Source organism: Diabrotica undecimpunctata, chromosome 7, assembly GCF_040954645.1.
Source record: "Diabrotica undecimpunctata isolate CICGRU chromosome 7, icDiaUnde3, whole genome shotgun sequence".
Taxonomy (NCBI): Eukaryota; Metazoa; Arthropoda; class Insecta; order Coleoptera; family Chrysomelidae; genus Diabrotica; species Diabrotica undecimpunctata.
In genome coordinates, this window is record NC_092809.1 from 133,076,251 (window position 1) to 133,097,576 (window position 21,326).

The 21,326-nt window shown below is 33.1% G+C and overlaps 1 protein-coding gene across 4 annotated transcripts in view; it reads right to left on the reverse strand.

Annotated features, from left to right (window-relative positions):
* Positions 1-21,326, reverse strand: part of Rph (Rabphilin) — a 171,508-nt gene that overhangs the window by 17,054 nt on the left and 133,128 nt on the right. For all 4 annotated transcript variants that reach the window (XM_072538252.1, XM_072538251.1, XM_072538250.1 and 1 more), the window contains exons 9-11: positions 11,438-11,634; positions 11,191-11,380; positions 2,126-2,340 (exon numbers count right to left, since the gene is read on the reverse strand). In XM_072538252.1, coding sequence (XP_072394353.1) covers positions 2,126-2,340; positions 11,191-11,380; positions 11,438-11,634 — 602 coding nt within the window. The remainder of the gene's footprint in view (positions 1-2,125; positions 2,341-11,190; positions 11,381-11,437; positions 11,635-21,326) is intronic.

Consider the following 21,326-nt stretch of genomic DNA (forward strand, 5'->3'; position numbering starts at 1 on the left):
AGAGAGACGCAAGGCATTCGCCGGTCCGGCGGGCCTCTCTCTCGTTCGGCGACTCACTGTAACAGACGTGAGCGGGCGTTACACTTTTTCTTAAATGACTCCGAGCCACAACCTAATTTAAGACGTTGTCACGTCAAAAAAGATTTCGAAACACAAGCGTTTAGTTACTAGACATACGGTATATTTGAAAAAAAAAAAAAAGAATTTGACCGGTCAAGTGAGAAGACACCTCAATGAAACAGAAATAATTCAAGGACTGATATGTAAATTAGTGAATAAGTAAATACACCACAAAAATACATAGAATACATTAAGTTGATTGTAACATAAACAGAGAAAAACTTCATGGCCATGTTATAAGAAGCAGTAGAGCAAAACTGTTGAAGTTAATTGTCAAAATGAATATAGAAGGCAAGGAAGGACTGGGAAGAAATATTCTTGGTTAAAAAATATAGTAGATTGGACTAGTTTGGACTCAGAGTGACTGTTTCGAGCTGTATAAAGTAGACATTATATATATTTAGGGATTCTACAGTATTCACTGCCTTCCCTCGCTCAACCGTTTCCATCTCTCTCTGTTGTTCCATTCTCCATCGTTTAGTCCTCTCTTACTCATGGCGTCGTCTACTTCGTTGCTCCAGGATTTTCGGAATCGTCCTCTTTTCCTCCTTCCTATGGGGCTCCATTCGGTTATTCTCTTTATCCATCTGCTGTCGCTAGTTCTTCTTACATGTCCATACCACTTTAGTCTTTTTTGTTCTATATATGTTAGTATGTCTGTTTCTATTGATGTTCTTTGCTTTATTTCGTCATTACTTCTCCTATCCATTCTTGTTACTCTGCAGCATCTTCGCAGGCATTCCATCTCTGTTGCTACTATCTTACTGCTGTTTTTCGTGTTTATGATCCAATTTTCAGCCCCATATGTCTTAATACTTCGCACTAATGTTTTATAAATCTGCGTTTTTGTCTTCATATTTAGGTGTCTATCCCACCATACTGAGTTAAGTTCTCGGATTGCTGTTCTTGTTTGTCCTAATCTTTGTGTAATTTCTTCCTCTGTTGTTGCCTTTTTCGTGATTATAAACCCCAGGTATTTGAATTTATCCTTTCCTTTGATTGTTACGTTGTCATCAATCTGTAGATCTTCTATGTCTTCTTCACTTAGTAGATAGGTACTCCGTTTTCGCGAGGTTAATATCTAGGCCAGCCTTGGTATATTCTTCTTGTAGTTTCTTCATCATGTAGCTGAGGTCGTCTTGGTCTTGTGCAATCACTACTTGATCGTCTGCAAAACTTAACGTATATAGGTATTCGTTCCGTACCGGTACTCCCATGCCTTCGCATTTTCTTTTCCATGTAGTCAAGGCTTTCTCCAAGTATATTTTGAATAGGGTTGGAGATGTGGAACAACCCTGCAGGAGCCCTTTTGTTGTGGTGAAGTCTCCCATGATTCTTGTTCCCATTTTAATGGACACTTTATTTTCTTTATATAGAGCTTTTGTAGCTTCTATGAGTTCCGTCTGTATTTCTAATTTGTACATTGCCTCCCATAGTTCTGACCTTGGTACAGAGTCATACGCCTTTCTCAGGTCCACAAATGCCAAGTGTATATCTCTATTTTTTGCTTTTTTCTTTTCCAACAGTTGTTCCAGTGTGTATATGTGGTCTATGCATGATCTTCCTGCCGTGAAGCCAGCCTGATCCTCCCCGATTTTGTCTTTTATCGTTTGCTCTATCTTTTCTCGCAGTATCTTCCCACATAATCTTCCTATTGATGATATTACGCTTATTCCTCTGTAGTTTTTGCATCGTTTTCTATCTCCTTTCTTAAATATGGATGTCATATATGCCGCCGTCCATTCCTTTGGGAGCTGTTCTCCATTTATGGCTTTCTGAAATATCCATTGTATCATCCGGTGTTATTTTTGTTGATCCGTATTTTATAAGCTCAGGTGAGATACCTCCAGGTCCCGGTGCTTTTTTATTTTTGATTGCTTTTATGGCCGTAAAGTAGTCATTACTGCACTGAAATTGTTGACAATCTTAAGCGAAGTCTGAAGTGATTAACATGAGAAAAAACTATTAAAACTAATTAAATCTACTAATTTCTTTTAGAACTTACAACTTTACAAATGGATCAGACAGTCCGTTGTTGTCCATGGGTAGCAGATTAACGCATCTGGCGACTGTAACTACTAGCGCACGTTTCTTGGTATTGTAGCAAAGACCTAGTAAAATTTGACCTCTTGACCAAAGATCATCAAACCATTCAGTCAGTTCTGTAGATGGGGCAGGTCCTTTCTGTTCTGGACGAAGGTTTTCCAAAGGAACTGTCAACTGAAACAAAATTTTAAACAAACGTTGTCAATATTAAAAAAAGGTACAGAAGGTGCTACTCTAGACTAGCGCGAAGCTTCATACTATGTTTTCTCTATTTTAAAATTTAAATGTAAGTCATTCTATACAGGGTACTCTCAGAAAGTACGTTTGGAATTGTTTTTGATAAATCAATATATTCTCATTTTGGAAAATATTAGAACTTGCATAAATCGTGCCCTTTACACTACTTATAACTAAAGCTAGGATTATAGGCAAAATGCCTTTTTTGCCTATTTTGCCTATTATAATTGTTTTTTGCACTTTTTGCCTTTTTTCGTAAATTCCGCCTATTTGTGCCTTTTTTTAAATTTCATGGTACTACCCATGATATTATTCTATTAGTGAACCATTCAAGAATAAAATTTTGGGTCAATAATAAAATATCAATGGTTTGTTTATATAACAGATTTCTAGGAAAATGTACCTGATCGAGACTTAAGGGTTAACTATTTGGAAATCCCTAAGCTTTATTAGTTTATTATCAGTTGTACAGTGGGTTACTGTATCAGAGTTTAGTCACAAATTGCTATATCCTAGTTTAGTTTTGTTGCGTATACCGAAAAGCAAAGAACACGTTTTAGAACGTTTTAGACATTTGTGTGAAAAGATGATATCTAAATTAAGGCTATGGATCGCACCTTATTCGGAACTTTCTCTAGAAGGAGATGAAGCATTTTGTAAACCATGCTGCAAATCGGTAAGTTTTATTTTTTCTCTTTTTTTCTCGTCCCACAACATAACTAGAACTTTAGAACTTTAGAATTCTAATTATTATTTTTTAAATTCTCAGATTTCAAGTAGAAAAAAGTACTTTATTGACCAGCATTGTGGAACCCCACTTCATAAACGTAATTTGGAAAAATTAAATTCCTCTAAGTTAGCCCAAATATCTCTGCGGGATAGTTTAAGCAGTTCAAAAAAAAAGGAGGAAGACGCACTTAAATTTGATTTATGCCAGATTATGATTGCATCCAACATTCCTCTATATAAATTTAATAGCCCTAGTTTTAAATGCTTTTTCGAAAAATATCTTAATAAATCCTTACCGGACGAGAGTACATTGAGAAAACATACTGTGGAAAAATGTTATGTGGAATGTATTTGAAAAATTAAGCGGTAGTTAGAGGGCAATTGTTTGTGTATATTATTGTGGATGAAACGACAGATGTATGCGGCAGGTATATAGCTAATTTAATGATTGGAATTTTAAACGAAAACTTTGCGAGAAAACCTTATTTAGTTGCCGTTAAAAAATTGGAAAAAACAAACAATTTAACAATAAGTCGATTTATACAAGATAGTTTAACAAACCTCTTTTTACCCAACGCTATACCAGTGAATAAAATACCAGTTTTAATGCTTTCAGATGCTGTGGCATATATGTTAAAAGCTGCTGTTAATTTAAAGATTTTTTATCCTAATTTAATTCATTGCACTTGTGTAGCCCACGGGGTAAATAGAATTGCTGAAGAAATAAGAAATCTGTTTCCGTTGTTAAATAATTTTATAAATTTTATGAAAAAAGTTTTTGTAAAGGCTCCGTTGAGGGTGCAAGTATATAAAGAAAGACTTCCCGGTGTCCCTTTGCCACCTAAACCAGTAATTACAAGGTGGGGAACCTGGCTCGAAGCAGTTTTTTTACTTTGAACACTGCAATGAAATAGAATTAGTTGTCAGAATTTGATGATATTTCCGAAACCATTCGAGAAGCAAAAAAAAAATATTAAAAAATCCCAAATTGAAACAGGAACTCGCTTATATCAATGACAATTATAAATTAATAGTTACCACAATTACCTTATTAGAAAAACAAGAGATAAATTTATGTGAGTCAGTAAAATTAATAGATAATTTAAAGACGAAAATTAAATCGGCACCTGGAAGTAACGGTCAATTAATTTAAAAAAAAAAATGAAATATGTTTTCGACAAGAATGAAGGTTTTTCGTTTTTATCTAATGTTGCTGAAGTTTTGAATGGGACATTTTCCGAGGAATTTCAAATTATGCCAGATTTATTATCCGCTCTGAAATATGCTCCAATTACATCTGTCGATGTCGAACATTCGTTTTCAATGTACAAATTAATTTTAAGTGATCGAAGACATAGTTTTAAGACCGAAAATATTGAAAAACATTTAGTTGTTTCTATTAATGATAAAATTTTAAGTGGTTACAATGTTTAATTATTAATTTACAGTTATTTAGTTACAAGTTTATTTATACTAATGTTATGATTATGATGTGTAAATATACCTGCCCTAAGTTAATATTACGTTAATTCACTTTGTACAATAAATAATAAGTTATATTCCTTTATTGCCTATATTTTGCCTAAATGTTAATATTCCTGCCTTTTTTAATAAAAATCTTTGCCTATATAGGCGCCTTTTTCTTCAATTTTTGTTGCCTATAAATCCGAGCTTTACTTATAACTCACTCTGCATTTACAATGTGCTTTTATATTAAAAGAATTTAGTTTTTTTAATATATTATATAGGTTGTTTATATATTCTACTGGTTAGATTTTTTATCCACACATACAAACATATGGTTTCATTAAAAGTTTATCTAAAGTACCTCTATATTACCTTATATATTATTATTATTACTATTATAATTAACAAATATACTATTTTTAAATGTGTTTGTGGAGCAGTGTTTACCTGTACTCCGTTTACGTTCTAGTTTATATTACATTATGCCAGATACTTCAAACAACTTTGTTTCTGTCAGATACAAGCAATAGTCAAATCGTAATGGATGATTAACCGGCACTACAATTAATAATTAATGAATTGATCGAACCAAGTTTCACAAACACGATAAATTTAATAAGTAAACTCAGAACAAAGTTTGCGGCAACTTTCCATTGTAAAGTTCGAGCACATCTCTACATGGAAAATAAAGGAGTGTGCTTGTCATCAGAAATTTCAGACGTGTAGATAGAGAAAGAAAAAATAATTGGATTCGCAATCAAATAGATATAAAGGGGTATACGAGCTGCGCTATGCTCAGCGGGATTGAGTCCGTTGGGAAAGGGAACAATGCTATTAAAACGTACTTCGGGAAAACACATAGATATATTTCTGCCGTATACCTAATTGAAATTAATATCAATAACTACCAAAGTATTATTTCAAATATTTTGATAATAAAAATAGATTAGACGAGGCTTTGAAGACTCAAATATGACTTTTTTTTCTGTCTGAGGGTGGAAATTTCTAAAAAAAACCGTACCAGATTAACCTATGCCTAGGGATGGCTGGCCTGTGTTGAATTCAGGGTAGAGGAGTACATCCGAGTCCATTTTTCCTTAGAAGAAGGAGGTCCTGCAAACAGATGCCTACCTGTTATCCTGCCTACCAACTTAACCACCCTCTCCTCCTAGTGCGCAGTTGACCTTCGCACGTACCGTACTCCGAAAAAGGGATGGTAGCTGTAAGGCTAACGACATTCGGAGCACTGTTCTGTTATCTATATCTTATCTCTGTCGTTGGTCCGGCTGTTGTTTCTTTTATTCTTCTTGCTTTTTAATTGCTGTTCGAATGAAATTATGTACAATATTCTATCCCTCCTTATTTCCCGTCATCTTCACGATTATCTCTCTCACATTAACATGGTTCATACCTATTTTTCTATAAATTCTGTTTCTCTCCTCTGTCCATCTATTACACTCCAGCATTGTGTGGGTAAGAGCGTCAGAGTATTCACAGTATAGGCATTTACCTGTATCTGTCTTTCTGAATATATGCAGATATGTCCAAACACCCATGTCCTTTGAGCACTTGTGTCAGGAAGTAATCCAGTCGCCTGTGATCACAGTCTACCCAATGGATTATTAATGGCTTCCTTAGAACCTCTTTCTTCTTATTTGCTCTCATCAAGGTAGTCAAACATACGGTTTCTAAGATATTCTACTTTCTTCTTAATTCCCAGTTGAGTATTCGGTACCACTCTTATTGAGTTTTCCCAGTGCCGTAACACTTTCCTGAAGAAATTCCAACTTTGACTTATTGTCGGTGGATTGAGCCTCTGCCCCCAGGTTTGGCGTATTCGAAATTAGTCTTTTATTTTTCTTGTTTCTGCTCTTTGGCCTATGTGTTTGCCACGCATCATCAAAGCTTTCGGTATCTGGGTTATTAGCTTCCCCTTCTTCCTCTTCAATCTTTCTGCCTTTTTTCTTTTCCTTTTTTCTCTCTTTCCTTAGTGTATTCCACTTCTTTGGCCTCTGCCTTCTGTGGACTGTCTTCTCTTACCTCTGATTTTTCTCTCCTCTGGTCTCTCTCTTGGTAGCCCTTTTTCTTCATTTCTTTCTCTTCTTCTGTAATTTTTTTTCTCTTTCTTCATTTTTTCGCACGAGTTAACTCGTATTGATTGTTCCAGTGAAACAGTGCGCCCTTACCTCACTAAGGCTACTTTCCCCTCCGGTTCGCCATTTCCTTTAGGCATCGCTTGAAGTCCACTATGTTACTCCTGGACTATACACCCCATCGGCACAATATTATTACGCCTTGAGGTTGGAGGAGGTAGTAGTAGTTTTTCAGTATACAGCCGCCTTCTCTATGTACTAAACCTGAAAGAAAATAAAGTGAAAAGGCCGAAGCTGAAGAATTTCACAAAGAGAGGCAAATAGAAAAGTATAAAGTCGTTCCACCCAAGACAAGTTAAGGCAAAGTGGGATGTTAAGAATTTAAAATATCAAAAGGGTTAATAACTTGAGATTTGGTGTCTAGCTGGAGATGAGCCTGGATGACTAGTCCAGGCTCATCTGCGTTCATCCTTCTGCAGGATGGATCTGATTACATGGGAAGAAATGGAGATTTTTATTAAAGAAATGAATTTGGGTAATTTGAAAAAAGACGCAGCACTTCTGACTGGTTGCAGCGCCTTGCAGTGTCCAGCGGCAGTGTCGGCGCTCACTAGGTGCACAGACACTGGACGTTAGTTGGACTGTACATTACTTTACCGGTCGTGCTGCCCGGGATATATACCACAATAGAGGGACCAAGACTAATTACTAGGCCCTTCCACCACGGCGAAGTCATCTCACAGCCCAGGAAGGTCATCTCATTTTGATCTAATTTCCTCGATGCCATTGCTTCTTGGATTTCAATATTTTAAAGTCCTTTTTTGCAGTCCTCGTTTCTTCCTTCTAACTATCTGTCAATCCCTGGCGGTATTGATACCACCACATAAGCACCACAATGTTGCCAATAGACTCTTCAGAACCATCTACTTTGAGTAATTCTTTTTTAACATACGGACAAGAAAAATACTCGTAACAACTTGGCTGGTTTGATTCTGGACTTCTTTCAGGATCTTGACCAGTGTGGCACATAGTAGTTAGTTTGAAAAGGGTTCATACTGTGCATAAGCATTTCGTTTTGCATTAGTATACCTGTAGGATATCTAGGCAAATCACCAAATCTAGTAAATTCGTCACCATGTACTGTTTCATATGGGGGATTTGGTTTATTATCGCATTCTGTATAATGAGCCCCACGCTTTTCTGGTAAAACTCCACAAAGTGTACCCATTCTTACACCTAGACTGTAATTCATTCCCTGAATATTCATGAAAGATGTGGATTGTAGGCAGCAACTTCGGGGTCATACGGAAAAGCGCCAGGATAGGGAGGCACCATGTATCTACCTGTATATGCAGGACCTGGACAATCGCCTTATTGTTCTATGATACGTGGCCTAAATGTCAGTTTTATCGGATTTTGGTACATATTTGCTGTTTAAACCTTTACCAGCCTTCTTGTATCTGCACAAAGATTTTCTTTCTTTATCCTTAAATAATATAGACGTAAGAATAGTTTCTTCATCTTCAGTTCAATCAGTTATACTGGTGGCATCTTTATATAAATCTTTTCAAAAATGTCCAATTTATTCAGAACTTCTTCAGCTTACCCAGGATCCAAAGAAAACAGGCAACACTTTTCACTTTTTATATTAGCAAATTATGGGTAATTAGATTTATAGTTTCGTCGTGGATTAAAATCAGTTTCATATACATCGAGGAAAGCATTATTCAAAAACTGGAATGTTACACATCTTTCAAAATTTTTAAATTTATTAACCAAAAACTGGAATGTTACACTTTTTAAAAAATTTCACAATTTTTGGGCAATTAGATTTATAGTTTCGTCGTGGATTAAAATCAGTTTCACATACATCGAGGGGAGCATTATCCACAAAAATAGAATGTTACACATTTTTCATCAGCATTATCGTCGTTGTTGTTGTAGTTTGGATACAAAGTCACATTATCCATTAAAAACTCTAACAAAATGATATTTTCTGTTGTCATTTTGTACATTTTCTCAACATAACTTAAAATTTTAATATATATGAGATCTTAACGGAAATTTTCATATATAACTCAAGTATGACTGGAATAATCTTACAAATAATACATAATAACAGTTAAATATCTGCATCGGGAACTAGGAATCTAATTTTTGCATGTGCTTTTTACTGTCTTAGTAATGTCTACTATTGTCATATCATAAATACACAAGTATTTATAATTGACAACACATTTAAAATCATTTTTCTTTTTTTGCCGACGCTTTTATAATTGGAATAAAAGTATAAATTATGACTCATGTTAGGTTGTTTGCACAGCTCGTTTTTAACTTTTTTATTTAATGTATAAAATTAATTATACAAAAGTGAACTCATGTGAGTTCTATATTCTATATTACATTTGGCTCGCAATGATAAAGAGCAGTCGCAAAGTAGTTACAACACGTGCAGGATCAACTTCGTATGTGACATATTTTCCTGTTTTACGATATGTTACTAATACACAACCGAACAAAGTTCATTTTTTTTATTAAATTATACAAAATTATATTTATATTTCATAATTTTTTTTTAGTAGGTATTTAGTGTTTAGTTTAGTGTAAATTACTATGATTTTTAAAACAAAATTTATTAAAATTAACGGCAGAGAAAAATGTATTGCGAAATATAGTGTTTAAACTTTAGGCTTTAATTAAAATATTAACGCTTTGGCTTATTGAAATTTTGTACAACGGATCTCCAAATTACCATTATGTGCTAAGGGGTGCTTCTTTTTTATCGAAGCTTATCTTGGAAGCAAACACAGTATAGTATGCTTCTGTCATATAGTACTTGTGCTTGGTCAAACGCTTTTCTTAAATAGATAAGGCACATACGTGCCAGTTTATTACATTTCAGGTATTTCACTTTTACTTGTCTAGGCTAGGAACACTGAACCTGTTTAAACCTATTATGTATTCTTGCTGCTCTTCTTGTAGGTTCATCCTTCCACTAATTTTGTTTATTATTATTTTTGCTGTTAGCCTCAGAATTAGTTCAACAAGTTGTTTCACTTTTCTGCTGCCTGATGAACAATCCCAATTGGTTTTTTTGGTCATAGATGTATGAATCTGATCTTTTTATGAATGTCTCCCAGTGGTTTGAATTTTGTTTTATTACCAGTTAATGGAGAAATCGTAAAAACCATGAGATTTGCAGATGACACGGTAATTATGGCTGAGAGTACAGAAGAACTACAAACTTTACTAGATGCAATAAATAGTGAATGCATTCAAATGGGACTTGACATCAACACAAATAAGACCAAATTTATGATAGTATCAAGGAGTCCAATAAATAATGAACAACTAACCTTTGGTGGACAGCAAATAGAGTGACAAAATAAAATATGTGGGAGCTTACATCAACACAGAATTAGATCCAGACTAAGAGATCAGGGTACGAATAGAAATGGCAAGGGCAGCGTTCTTAAAATTCAAGCAATTGTTCTGTGACAAAAATCTGAATACTGCGCTGAGACTGAGGTTTTTTGAATGTTATGTCTGGTCCCAACTATTGTACGGGGTAGAAAAATGGACAATAAAAGTGCAAATAGTAAAGAAGCTTGAAGCCTTTGAACTTTCGATATACCAGAAAATGTTGAGAATTCCATGGACTGCCAGGGTCACCAATGAGGAAGTGCTGAGAAAGATGGGTCGAGACAAAAAATTGTTGAGAACAATAAAAGTACGTAAGACTGCATACCTTGGACACATACTGAAGAAAGATAAATATAGTCTTCTACAGGTCATCATCAGGGTAGAGTCGATGACAAAAAGGGAATAGGTAGAAAGAGGAAGTCATGGCTGCGAAATATTCGAGACTGGACAAACATGACTGTAGACGAATTATTTTACGTTACAAAAGACAGAGAAACTTTTGGAAATGTGGTCGCCAACCTCCGTTAATGGGGACAGCATAGGAAGAAGAAGACCAGTTGGTGGGTTTCCTTTCTTATTGTTTTATACTTAACCTGGGGTTTTCAATGAATTGCGTATAAAAAAAATATGTTTTTTCAAGGGTTTTTTAAGCCAGTCAGTCATTAAGTGCAAATCCGCCGACCACACTATCAAATAATAATTTAAAAAAAGTGGTACAGTAGGCGGTACCGTAGATAAACACAAAGCTTCATACTATGTTTCCTGTATTTTTTAAATTTAAACAATATGTTTAAAAATGAGTATTTATTTTTTATTTATTATTTTTATTTATTTTAATAACATTGAAAAAATTTACGTGTGGAATAACGGTCACCCCTCTTCACTAGATTCTTCCAATTGTTTACTGTGATCCTTTTTTTGTAAAAAGCCATATTTATTATGTGCTGATTTAAAAATGTCTTTCAAAGTATAATGAAAGTTCAACTTAAAATGTTTTACTAATAACTCTTTTTGTTATAGTTTAATACGATTATTGAACTGGTGCTTTTACTAGTATTAAACAGAAAATACTTACGTAAATAGTAGACTGATATTTTAGCTTCGCTAGTTTAATTCTCGTTTCCCCCATGTAGTCATGGCCATATTTATCGTCATCAACCACCAAAATATGCAAACACTTTTTCATCAAATCACTCTCACTGATATCATAGAACGTTAGGTTTTCGTTGAACTCCGGATTTCTGGTTTTATGAACTGTTTTGGTTCTTAAACAAAAATATATTTTAAGAAGTTACTTAATACATAATTAGTAATAAAATTACCTCAGTCTGGTAGACATTTTCGCGTTTGGTAATATATTTAATTTACAAAAAGGGTCTGACAGTCCGGCCATATCCATTGTTATTAGATTTTTGGCTCTATAGACGGTGCAGTAAAGGGTACTGGTCTCTTGGTCGTAGGTGAGTGACAATTCGATTATTCCCATGGACGTATCGGCTGATTTTTCGTCGGTGTAGGTCTGAAAATACAATTAAAATATACTATCAAGATGTTTGGAGTATTTATGTAAAACTTAATAAAAAATATTATGAAGCGAGTTTAATACAAATTACTTAGACTGATAGATAAAATATTTATAATTGCTCGTAAGAAGAACCAAAAGAGGAAGGCTGAAGAAACAGTTTCCTACTAACCTTAAAATTATACTTGACCTTAAATTTATTACTGGAGAATTATTTACATAATTCAATCTTAATGGGTTAAAGGTCTTTTAGAGCCGATGGTTAGCATTAGAAATGAACAACACTGAGATTGTTGTTACGTTCCAAATTTAAAGTAGAATATCCCACCTCTATTTTATTAAAACTTAAATAATTCTAGACGTGTAAGAGCGGTTGCCTATAATATATATTATAAGTAAGGCAATAAAATTAGTAGTTTTCAAATAGGGGTAATGTCTGGCAAATTGTGCTGAAGTTAAGGGAAAACGTCCTCTTTTTGTGAAGAAACTATATTAGATCGTTCTTTCTAGAGTCATGTTGGAAGAATTTTGATCATAAAATTTAAATGTTTGAATCTCGGTATTATTCGGTGACCTCCGCGTGTCAAGTTGTCAAGTGTTCGGAAAGACGACGGAAAGGGAGTGATTCTAGGTTTGACCGCAGTACTGAAAAGTTCGGGCTAGATTAAAAACGGCATTTTGTTTTTTTTTTGCTGCTGTTCCATGTGGGCTCTGGACTAGTACGAACCGTGTGGATATTCAAGGAGATTTGCTGCCTTCGTGGAAGGGTTTTTTTTGGGAGTATCCACATCGCTAAAAAAGCGGATCTACAGTACACGTGTCTACTGGAGTCGCATTTAGATTAAGAAATTAGCCTTAATCACGAGTCCAAATAGCCGACTACGTTTCGGTCCAATTTGGGATATTTCAAACCCCTAATCTGGCTAAGAAGGGTGAGTGTTAGAACATTTCGTTTTTAATTAATTAAAATGTTGTAGTTATTTTTTTTTTATCCCATCTCTAAAAAACTATTCATATTTTCATACATTCTAGTTCAAAGACAAGTTTTTTTTTGTATTGCTTCATTATCGCCAAAAGGCAGATAAAGAAATTGTTAAAATCAATATATTTATTTCCAAATAAATATTTTAGACACGTATGGTAATTAGTGTTTTCTTGCTTCAGGGTTCTTCTTCTTCGTCTTTTTTTGTCTGGCTGGAATTTTCAACTTTGTCACACAAGTCTAGTACATCGGCAATCGTATTTTTGGAGTTCCTCCGAAGTCGCAGTGGTTTTGCGAATGGTATTTTTGGATTGAAGACAGTTTAGGTGAAGTATATGAATATGATTGAAAATTCGAGGTATGGATCGATAATTAATTTTACGGAATACAATAGTTTTTTTAAAAATTATTTGCGGTTAGTTTTTATTTTAATATTTACAAATACTTTACAGTTTTTAAAGATTATTTGCGGTTTATTTTATTAATTAAATATTTACACATACCTATTATAATTTTGTAAACTGCGTCTAAGGGGAGGTTAAATATTTGAGATTTATTTTTTTTTTATATTATTTTCTGCGCACGCACTTGAGCTCTCGTGGTGTCCTATTTAGTCTAATTATTTTTTGAAGTTATACTTCTATACGCACGGTCGGCGGTGGAAATTTGCATGAGAGTGAATCTGTGAAACCATTACATATGTAAGATAATGAATAAGAGAGAGACAGAAGATATATTTTCTCTCTCTTCCTCTCTCGAGAATACAAATGTTCCTTTTGTATTTAATATTATATATATAATATTGTATATATATATATATATATATATATATATATATATATATATATATATAATATAATATGTATTAATATTATTATTTATGTGATATGTTTTGTATTATTTAAAATTAAACGTTTATAATTATTTTAGGCTTTTGTATATTTCAAAATAATCACTGTTTTACCGAGAACTGTCAATTTTGAAATCCGTTAGTGTCATGTCTAATTGGCAAATCCTTTGCGTATTTGGTTCATACGCTGGTGGTTGTGAGTTCGAATCCCAATTATGAATTTCCTTTTTTATTTTTGAAATATTTAAAAACCTCACGTTAATCTTATTAAATATATGTAATATACACAAAAAACATAAATTTTAAAATAAAATGAAAATTTACAACATAATCCGAGTTGCTGGTTTTTTATTTTTATCTTCGTAAAGTAAGTTAATGTATATTAGCAGTTTTAAATACTTATTTTAATTTATATTGAATTATGTTGCAGTGTATTTATTCTATTGTAATTTTTATATTAATAACAAAATAAACAATTAATTTTACTGCAGAGTATGTGTAAATTTTTTTTTTGCATTCAACTCCTCTTATACATATATAAAAATAAAAATATATATATTTTCATTAAAATATTGATACAAACCTTCATTTACTATACTCATATTACAGGTCAAATGCTATATACAGCAAACGATGCACCATATACCTATATAACTAATTCTTTTTCTCTTTCTGCTCTCTCTTACCTATAGCATTACATATGTAATGATTGTGCAGATTGACTCCTATATAAATTTTTAACGGCGAACGCGTGTATAGAAGTATAACTTCTACCGGCAGTCCCACTGGACTGCCACACCCGTTTTTTTTTGTTGTTCAACCACACACCCCTTAGCGCCCGGTACTTTTGATACGTCTTACCTTTTATTTTGTACAGTTAAATAGAAATAACTTATGAATTTTTGTTAGGCAAGTAGAAGCCGCATTTTTATATTCTTTTTATTAAGCCTATGGTATATATTGTAATATTGTAATATGTATTTGTTTTCAACTATCTTGGGAATCTATTTATTAAAATTGACTAAATCCTAATCTTAGACAATTTCATTTATTTTTTTTTATTTATTCAGGTTGTATACTGTACTTAATATTTTAGTAGTAAACCTATTGGTAAGTTGGTGGTTTATTGAATAGTAACGTAGGGAGGCTGTGGGCCAATTTACCTGGTGCCCCTGGTATACCTTCAATTTTTTTTTGTTTTGTGGACCGCACGACCATCTCCACTGTTTTGTCTAGCCGCTAGCCATTCCGGGTGTACGTCTGATTTATATGTGGTATATTTTGTACTTTTTTTTGATATAGATTCGGTTTTGTACGCCACAATATGAACAATTTATGGAGCAAAATCGAAGATTTTGTTATAAAGACACAGAACGAAACTCTACAAAAAAAAGAAGAAAGCCGAAAACCTTGGATGACTCAAAAAAAAGTAACCATAGAAACAAAAACCCAGATAAATACAGAGAAAAACATAAGGTAATAAGGAAAAAAATAAACGAGGATAAGGAAAAGTGGATGATGGAAACATTGTATAGATACAGTTTACATCGAGCTGATTAAACTTATAGATGTAGACAATTTAAGTGCAATAACCTATCTCGGCATCCACCCTCGGTGTGATAAACCCCAGAGTTCAGAGATTATAAGTTCAAATTTCACTCCAAACGCCAACAACGCTTCAGTAGCTTTCGAATACATATTTGTCTACAATCTGATGCAGTCAGGTCAGTCGGCAACTAGTTATACCGTAAGTGGTCTCGCTTCCAAGTTGTCTGGGGTTTGTCACACCCACGTGTCGGAACTTGCAAGTTTATTTCTCCCGTTTTTATTTCATATTTTAACGTAATTTTCAGAGGTAAGCTATCTTATACATACTATTTATATTGAGTTATTCATAATTTCACTTTCTTAGATTTGGAAATAATAGGCGACAATGAAAAAGAGCAGGCTCATCTCATGCGTATATGGGAAGAGTGTGAAAATGAAGACGAATTTATTGATCAAGATGATTCAGAGACAGAAGACAATATTGGCAATGTAAGTATTAACAATGATTATCCCGATATGGAACAAGAACCCAAAGAAAAAAAATGGAAATTGGTAAGCTATTGTAGAAAGTATCAGATAAGGTTGTTATTATTCCGGAAAGAATGAAATGGAGTAAAGAACCCAATAATCGAAAGGTTCGAACAAGAGCAGAAAACTTATTTACACATTTACCGGTAGTAAAAAATTATGCCAAGGCCAAAGCATGCCAAGAGATCAATTGAGTGCTTCCTGCTATTTATTGATAGACAAATGATTGTTGACTTGGTTAAGCATACTAACCAACGAATTGCAGAAAAATCTGAAATTTGAATGAACTCTTAATATTAGGGGAATACATCTGTGATAAAAATCAAAACTGTTTCGGGACTCCTTTACCTGTCTTGTGCATTCAGAAATAACCATTGTTGTTTATATGAATTGTGGAACAGTGACGAAACTGATACAGGCGTTTAGATAATCTAGTTCATATCAGAGCTTTCTTCGACAGGTTTGTGGAAAATTGCATATCTGCATATTCTCCCTCTAAATTTTTGATAATTAACAAGAAGCTTGAATCGTTCAGAGGGAGATGTGCTTTCATGCAATATATGGCAAATAAGCCATCAAAATATGGAATCAAGATACATGCATTAGTTGATGCACGTACGAACTACCTACTCAATATGTAGGTGTATGTGGGACAACAGCCGGAAGATCCATTCCGAGTTAGCAATTACCCGAAAGACATTGTAGAAAGATTGGTTGCTCCCATGTCTGGGACCAAATGCAATATAAAGTTTGATAACTGGTACACTAGTCGTGATCTCTTAGTAAAGTTGCGTGAGACTCATAATTTAACTGCAGTGGGTACTATCAATATGACGAAGCAATGAGTAGAAGAAACCTACAGAAAGGGGACTGCCTAAACAGGAAAAATTGGAGAAAACGGTTGAGCGAAGGAATACAGTGAAAACTGTGGAAATCCTTGCATATATATAGGGTACTATCAGTGGAGATCAGGAAAAATAAGCATGATTAAGCAGTATATTTGGATTTCAGAACGGATACACTATTCTTTCGTATGTATCAGAGAAAGAAAAAGTTGTTTTACTTATATATTCTTTTTACCATGATACAACAGTAACAGATACTCACAATAAGCTGCCTGAAATTATTTCCTTTTATAATTCGACCAAAGGCGGAGTTTACGTAGTAGACGAGCTATCTGTAACGTATAATGTAACACGAAACAGTCGTAGCTGGCATTTGACAATTGTTTTCTCTAATGAACACTGCAAGAATCAATAGCCAGATCATTCACAGACAAAAGACGATAGTCCTAACATTGCTAGAAGGCTTTTCCTGACGAAACTGGATTTCCAATTGATCGAAGAACATCAAAGACGCAGAATGAGTAACCCTAGATTATCTAAAGAGTTCAGAAGCAGTATCCGAAAGATTTTAGGTGAAAATTCTGAACCGCCTGCAAAGAAGAGGAAATCTAATCAGCGGGAACGATGTTCAAAATATCCCAGAAATAGAGACAGGAAAACTAGATACGTGAGTAAGGCATGTGCAGTTTTTTGTGTTTAGAATACTGTGTGAGATACTGCGCAAAGTGCTCCAACTTAAAGAACTATTGATAACTCAATAATTAATATGTAGAATTTGATTTTGATAAGCTAGATACTCATTTTATTGCAGTTTCTTGTTTGCATACAAATAATTTTGATAGAGATGTATTGATTCTTTGGTCATAATACACATTTTTTTTTTCTCGAAAAAAAATTGTTATTTCATATAATTGGCTATATGTCCAATAGTAAACTATTATTAGCAAATGTTCTTCTGGAATTTATTACTGTAATGTACAGCGTTACAAAATTTTACCTGTCGCGTCGGATGCCGGGTTAATAACATATACAAATCTGGTGACACACCTATAGAATGGTTACTATTGACCTTTGTTCCACTGCCAAAAATTAAATGTAATGACTATAGATTAATCAAATCCAAAACATTATAATGACTATAAAATAATCAGTTTAATGTCATAATTATTGAAAACATTTTTAAAATTTATACATGTAAGCATGTTAAAGAAGTGTGAAGCGGATATGAGTAATAGACAGTTTGGCTTTCTTAATGGCTTCGGAACAGTAGAAGCTCTGTATAGTTTCACAATTTTTGCTCAAAAGTGTCGAGAACTACAAAAAGATCTTTTTGTCGCATTTATAGACTATAAGACAGTTTTCGACTAACCTAAAAATTACATTATCATGGAATGTCTAAATCGAAAAACCGAAATCCCGACAAAAATGATAGTAACATAGTAAGAAATCTCTATTGTAACCAACAGGCAGTGGTAACATAAGACGGAAATATCCTGGATGCTCAGCAGATAACTAGAAAAGTAAGACAAGGCTGTGTACTTTTACCATTACTATTTAATATATACTCCAAAGAGTTATTTACACAACCATTTGAAAACTGTTATTATCTCTAAAAGGGAGAAAGATCTGCAGACACTAATAAATACAATTTGTGAAACTGGGGAATAGTCTGGTTTAACAATAAACATAAGAAAAACAAAAACCATGGTTATCAGTAAGAGGGGTAAAGTCATAACAAGGATCCAGATAAAAAATGAAGATATTGAATAAGGAAATAAAAACGAAATACTTAAGAGTACGGATTACTGAAGATCTAAATCTAAACTCAGAAATTCAATTAAGAATAGAGCAATCAAGAGCAGCCTTTTTGACGATGAGGAAATTTCTGAGTAACCAAAGACTCCGCCAATCCGATATCGGAGGGTAAAATGCTATATCTTGCTTGGACTGGAAGCTTGGACTGTTAATATTTACTTAATGAGAAAACTGGATCATATTACGAACGAAATGCTGTTGCACAGAATGGGAAGACACAGAGAACTTTTGACCACCAATAAAAGGAGAAAAGCAGTATATTTGGGGCAAATACTAAGAAATGAGATAAGTACAAGTTGTTGCAGCTGATTACAAAGAGTAAAATTGAAGGAAAAAGAGGTCCTGCTAGACGATAAATACTCTGGTTGAAAAACATTCCCGACCGGACCGTATTAAACACGCAGAGGCTTTTAAAAAAAGTAAAAGATAGAGATGAATTTGCAATAGTTATAGTCAACCTTCATTAGTGGAGTCGACACTATACTAAAACAATTTTTAATTGAAGGTGATTACTTGGCAACATCGCACTTAAAGCGACGAAATCATATTCCACTTATCAACGTTGCAGGGGCGTACCAAAATAATATTTTAAATTATTTATTTGTGTAAAATTTTATTGTTAGTATAGAGAACCTAATACAGTACTTCAAAAAACAGAAACCTTTGCAAAATACTTATTTTTTCATTATACTAAACAATGTGAAATTTTAATATACGATCTCGATATTACACTTAATTCTCTATTTATAGAATTACTGTGTGCTGTAAACGGTATATTTGTTTTTTTTTAAATTGATTTGAAAGTTTCCTTGTGTTTATTTGTTTTATTTTCCATATAAATTAAAATAAAGTAAGCTAACCTATTATCATGTGAATACGTGTATACAGTAGTGCATTTTTCAGTAAATTCTTGAAATATGAAAGGAAGACTACTATAGAGTTACATAATACCTTTGTTAGAAGAAGACAGATTGTGAAAATGCTGATTCGCCTAATGTGGTTTATTTGCCGTCGTAATCAGATGAAGTTTCCGATGTAGAAGACATTAATGATAATAGTATTTGTGAAGAAGGAATAAAATCGGATATTGCAGGTACATATGAAATACAAGTGATTGGGAATTTTGACGATTCTGACTATGGTATTCGGATATTTCCCTGAACCGCAGATAAAACGTCCAAAGAAAAAACCAGGCAAAAATAGTAAATCCAAATTTGTCTCAAGTTGGGTAACAACAGATACTCATTCGTACTCAGTAGTAATTCAACATCAGTCTGATTGATATTTAGACAATATAAAAGCTAACCATGGAGGCAAGTTTATATGGAAGTTTTTTCACTCTTTTTTGATAAACAGGTAATTGAGAGCATTCTATATTTTACAAATATTTATGCATCGCAGAATAACCGCCAAGATTTTGAAATGAATGACTAAATTTATTGGCATATGTATATTATCTGGTTAACACTAGCTTCAAGTTGATACGTATTGGTCGAAGGATGAGGATAAAGAAGTGCACATTATAAGCGAAAGCATGAGCCGACATAGATTTCGTTTAATCAAACATGAAGAGAAGTGAATAGTGAAGAAACTGCTACATCAGTGTCAAACTTAGTACATGGACGGCAATCTAAATTTGCTTTACTAGATGAAACCGGATTCGACAATATTGGCAACATTACAAAAAGAGACGATAGTGCAAGAATGTGTAAAAGTAATACCATTTATTTATGTAAAAGGAGTGCATCTACATCCCGAATGTTTCGAAAATTTTCACCTTAAAATTTAATTTACATTTAAGATACGATATGTTCCTTTATTCAAAATTGTATTTTTTTTCCTTGAAAATGAGAAAAAAAAAAATTTTTGGTTATAAATTAGTCTTAATTTATGTGTTTTTAATCCAATCTAATAAATTAATTGTCAAATTTATCTTTGTTTATTGTATCGGTCGTTAATGGGTCAATACTATAAAAAGAATAAACTTATCTCAAATTTTCTTTACGTACCTCAAAACTATTTTAAAGTTAATAATAAAAGTCTATTTAATAAATATATTCTCGATAAATAGAACAGACTACGCCTATACACATACAAAACGTGGAAGGAATAAACTCAAATATCATATTTATCTCATTCCGATTCTTTCTAAGAACGTAAATATATATAGACCAGAGAAATTTTGGTAAGTTTACCGATGCTTTAAACTATTCAATGAACTTGTCGAACTATACGCTCGTGAATCGCACCAATTTGTATTGTTACGGGGGCAAATTTTTATGGGACTATCTTAATTTTTCACTTATTTACATGAGCGAAGCATACACAATGAAAATGACCCCGGTAAGAATTTACTTCTGAGATTTTACATGGTTGCCGTTAGCACTTCGCTCAATTTGTAGATTAGTTACCTTTAATTGAAAATTGTCGAAGAAGAGCCGATGGTAAATTTGCAGTTAAATGAAATTTTATTTTATAACATACAACTCTATAGTAACTATTTTTTGTGTGTGGTCAAACTTTTATATATTAATCATGTTAACACACGCAAAGATACACATCCGTATTTTAATAATTTTAGATTTAGATGAGCATAACAACTTTTAACGAGATGAAAGTGCTTAGTTGTCGGAAGGCTTTAATTAAAATTACTATTAATTAAATTAAAATTAGTTAAAATTACGAAGTTTTCACAACTAAACTCATATATAGCAAACATAATATTTTGTTGTTTTATTTCATTTTTTAGAAACACGTACATACTTATGTATTATAGCGTGAACAATAAGAATCACTACAGGGTGAAATAAAATGAATTTTATTTCATATGAACTAGTTAAAAAACTATAGTAATTTTTAATGAAGTTTCAATGAACATTCATTTCAGGAAACTAAATATTTTAAGAAAAAATAATTAATAAGGTTTAAAGATTTAATAAAAACTGTGCTCGATATCTGCCTTTTATTTGATTGGAAAAAAATAATTATTTATTGTCATTTATAAACCAGGAATTCCACAAAATTAAAGAAAGGAAATAGCGAAACATAAATACGATCCAGAAATATTCAAAAGAAGGGATTTAAAGATAATAGCAATGTCATAATAAAAGGCTTATCAAAA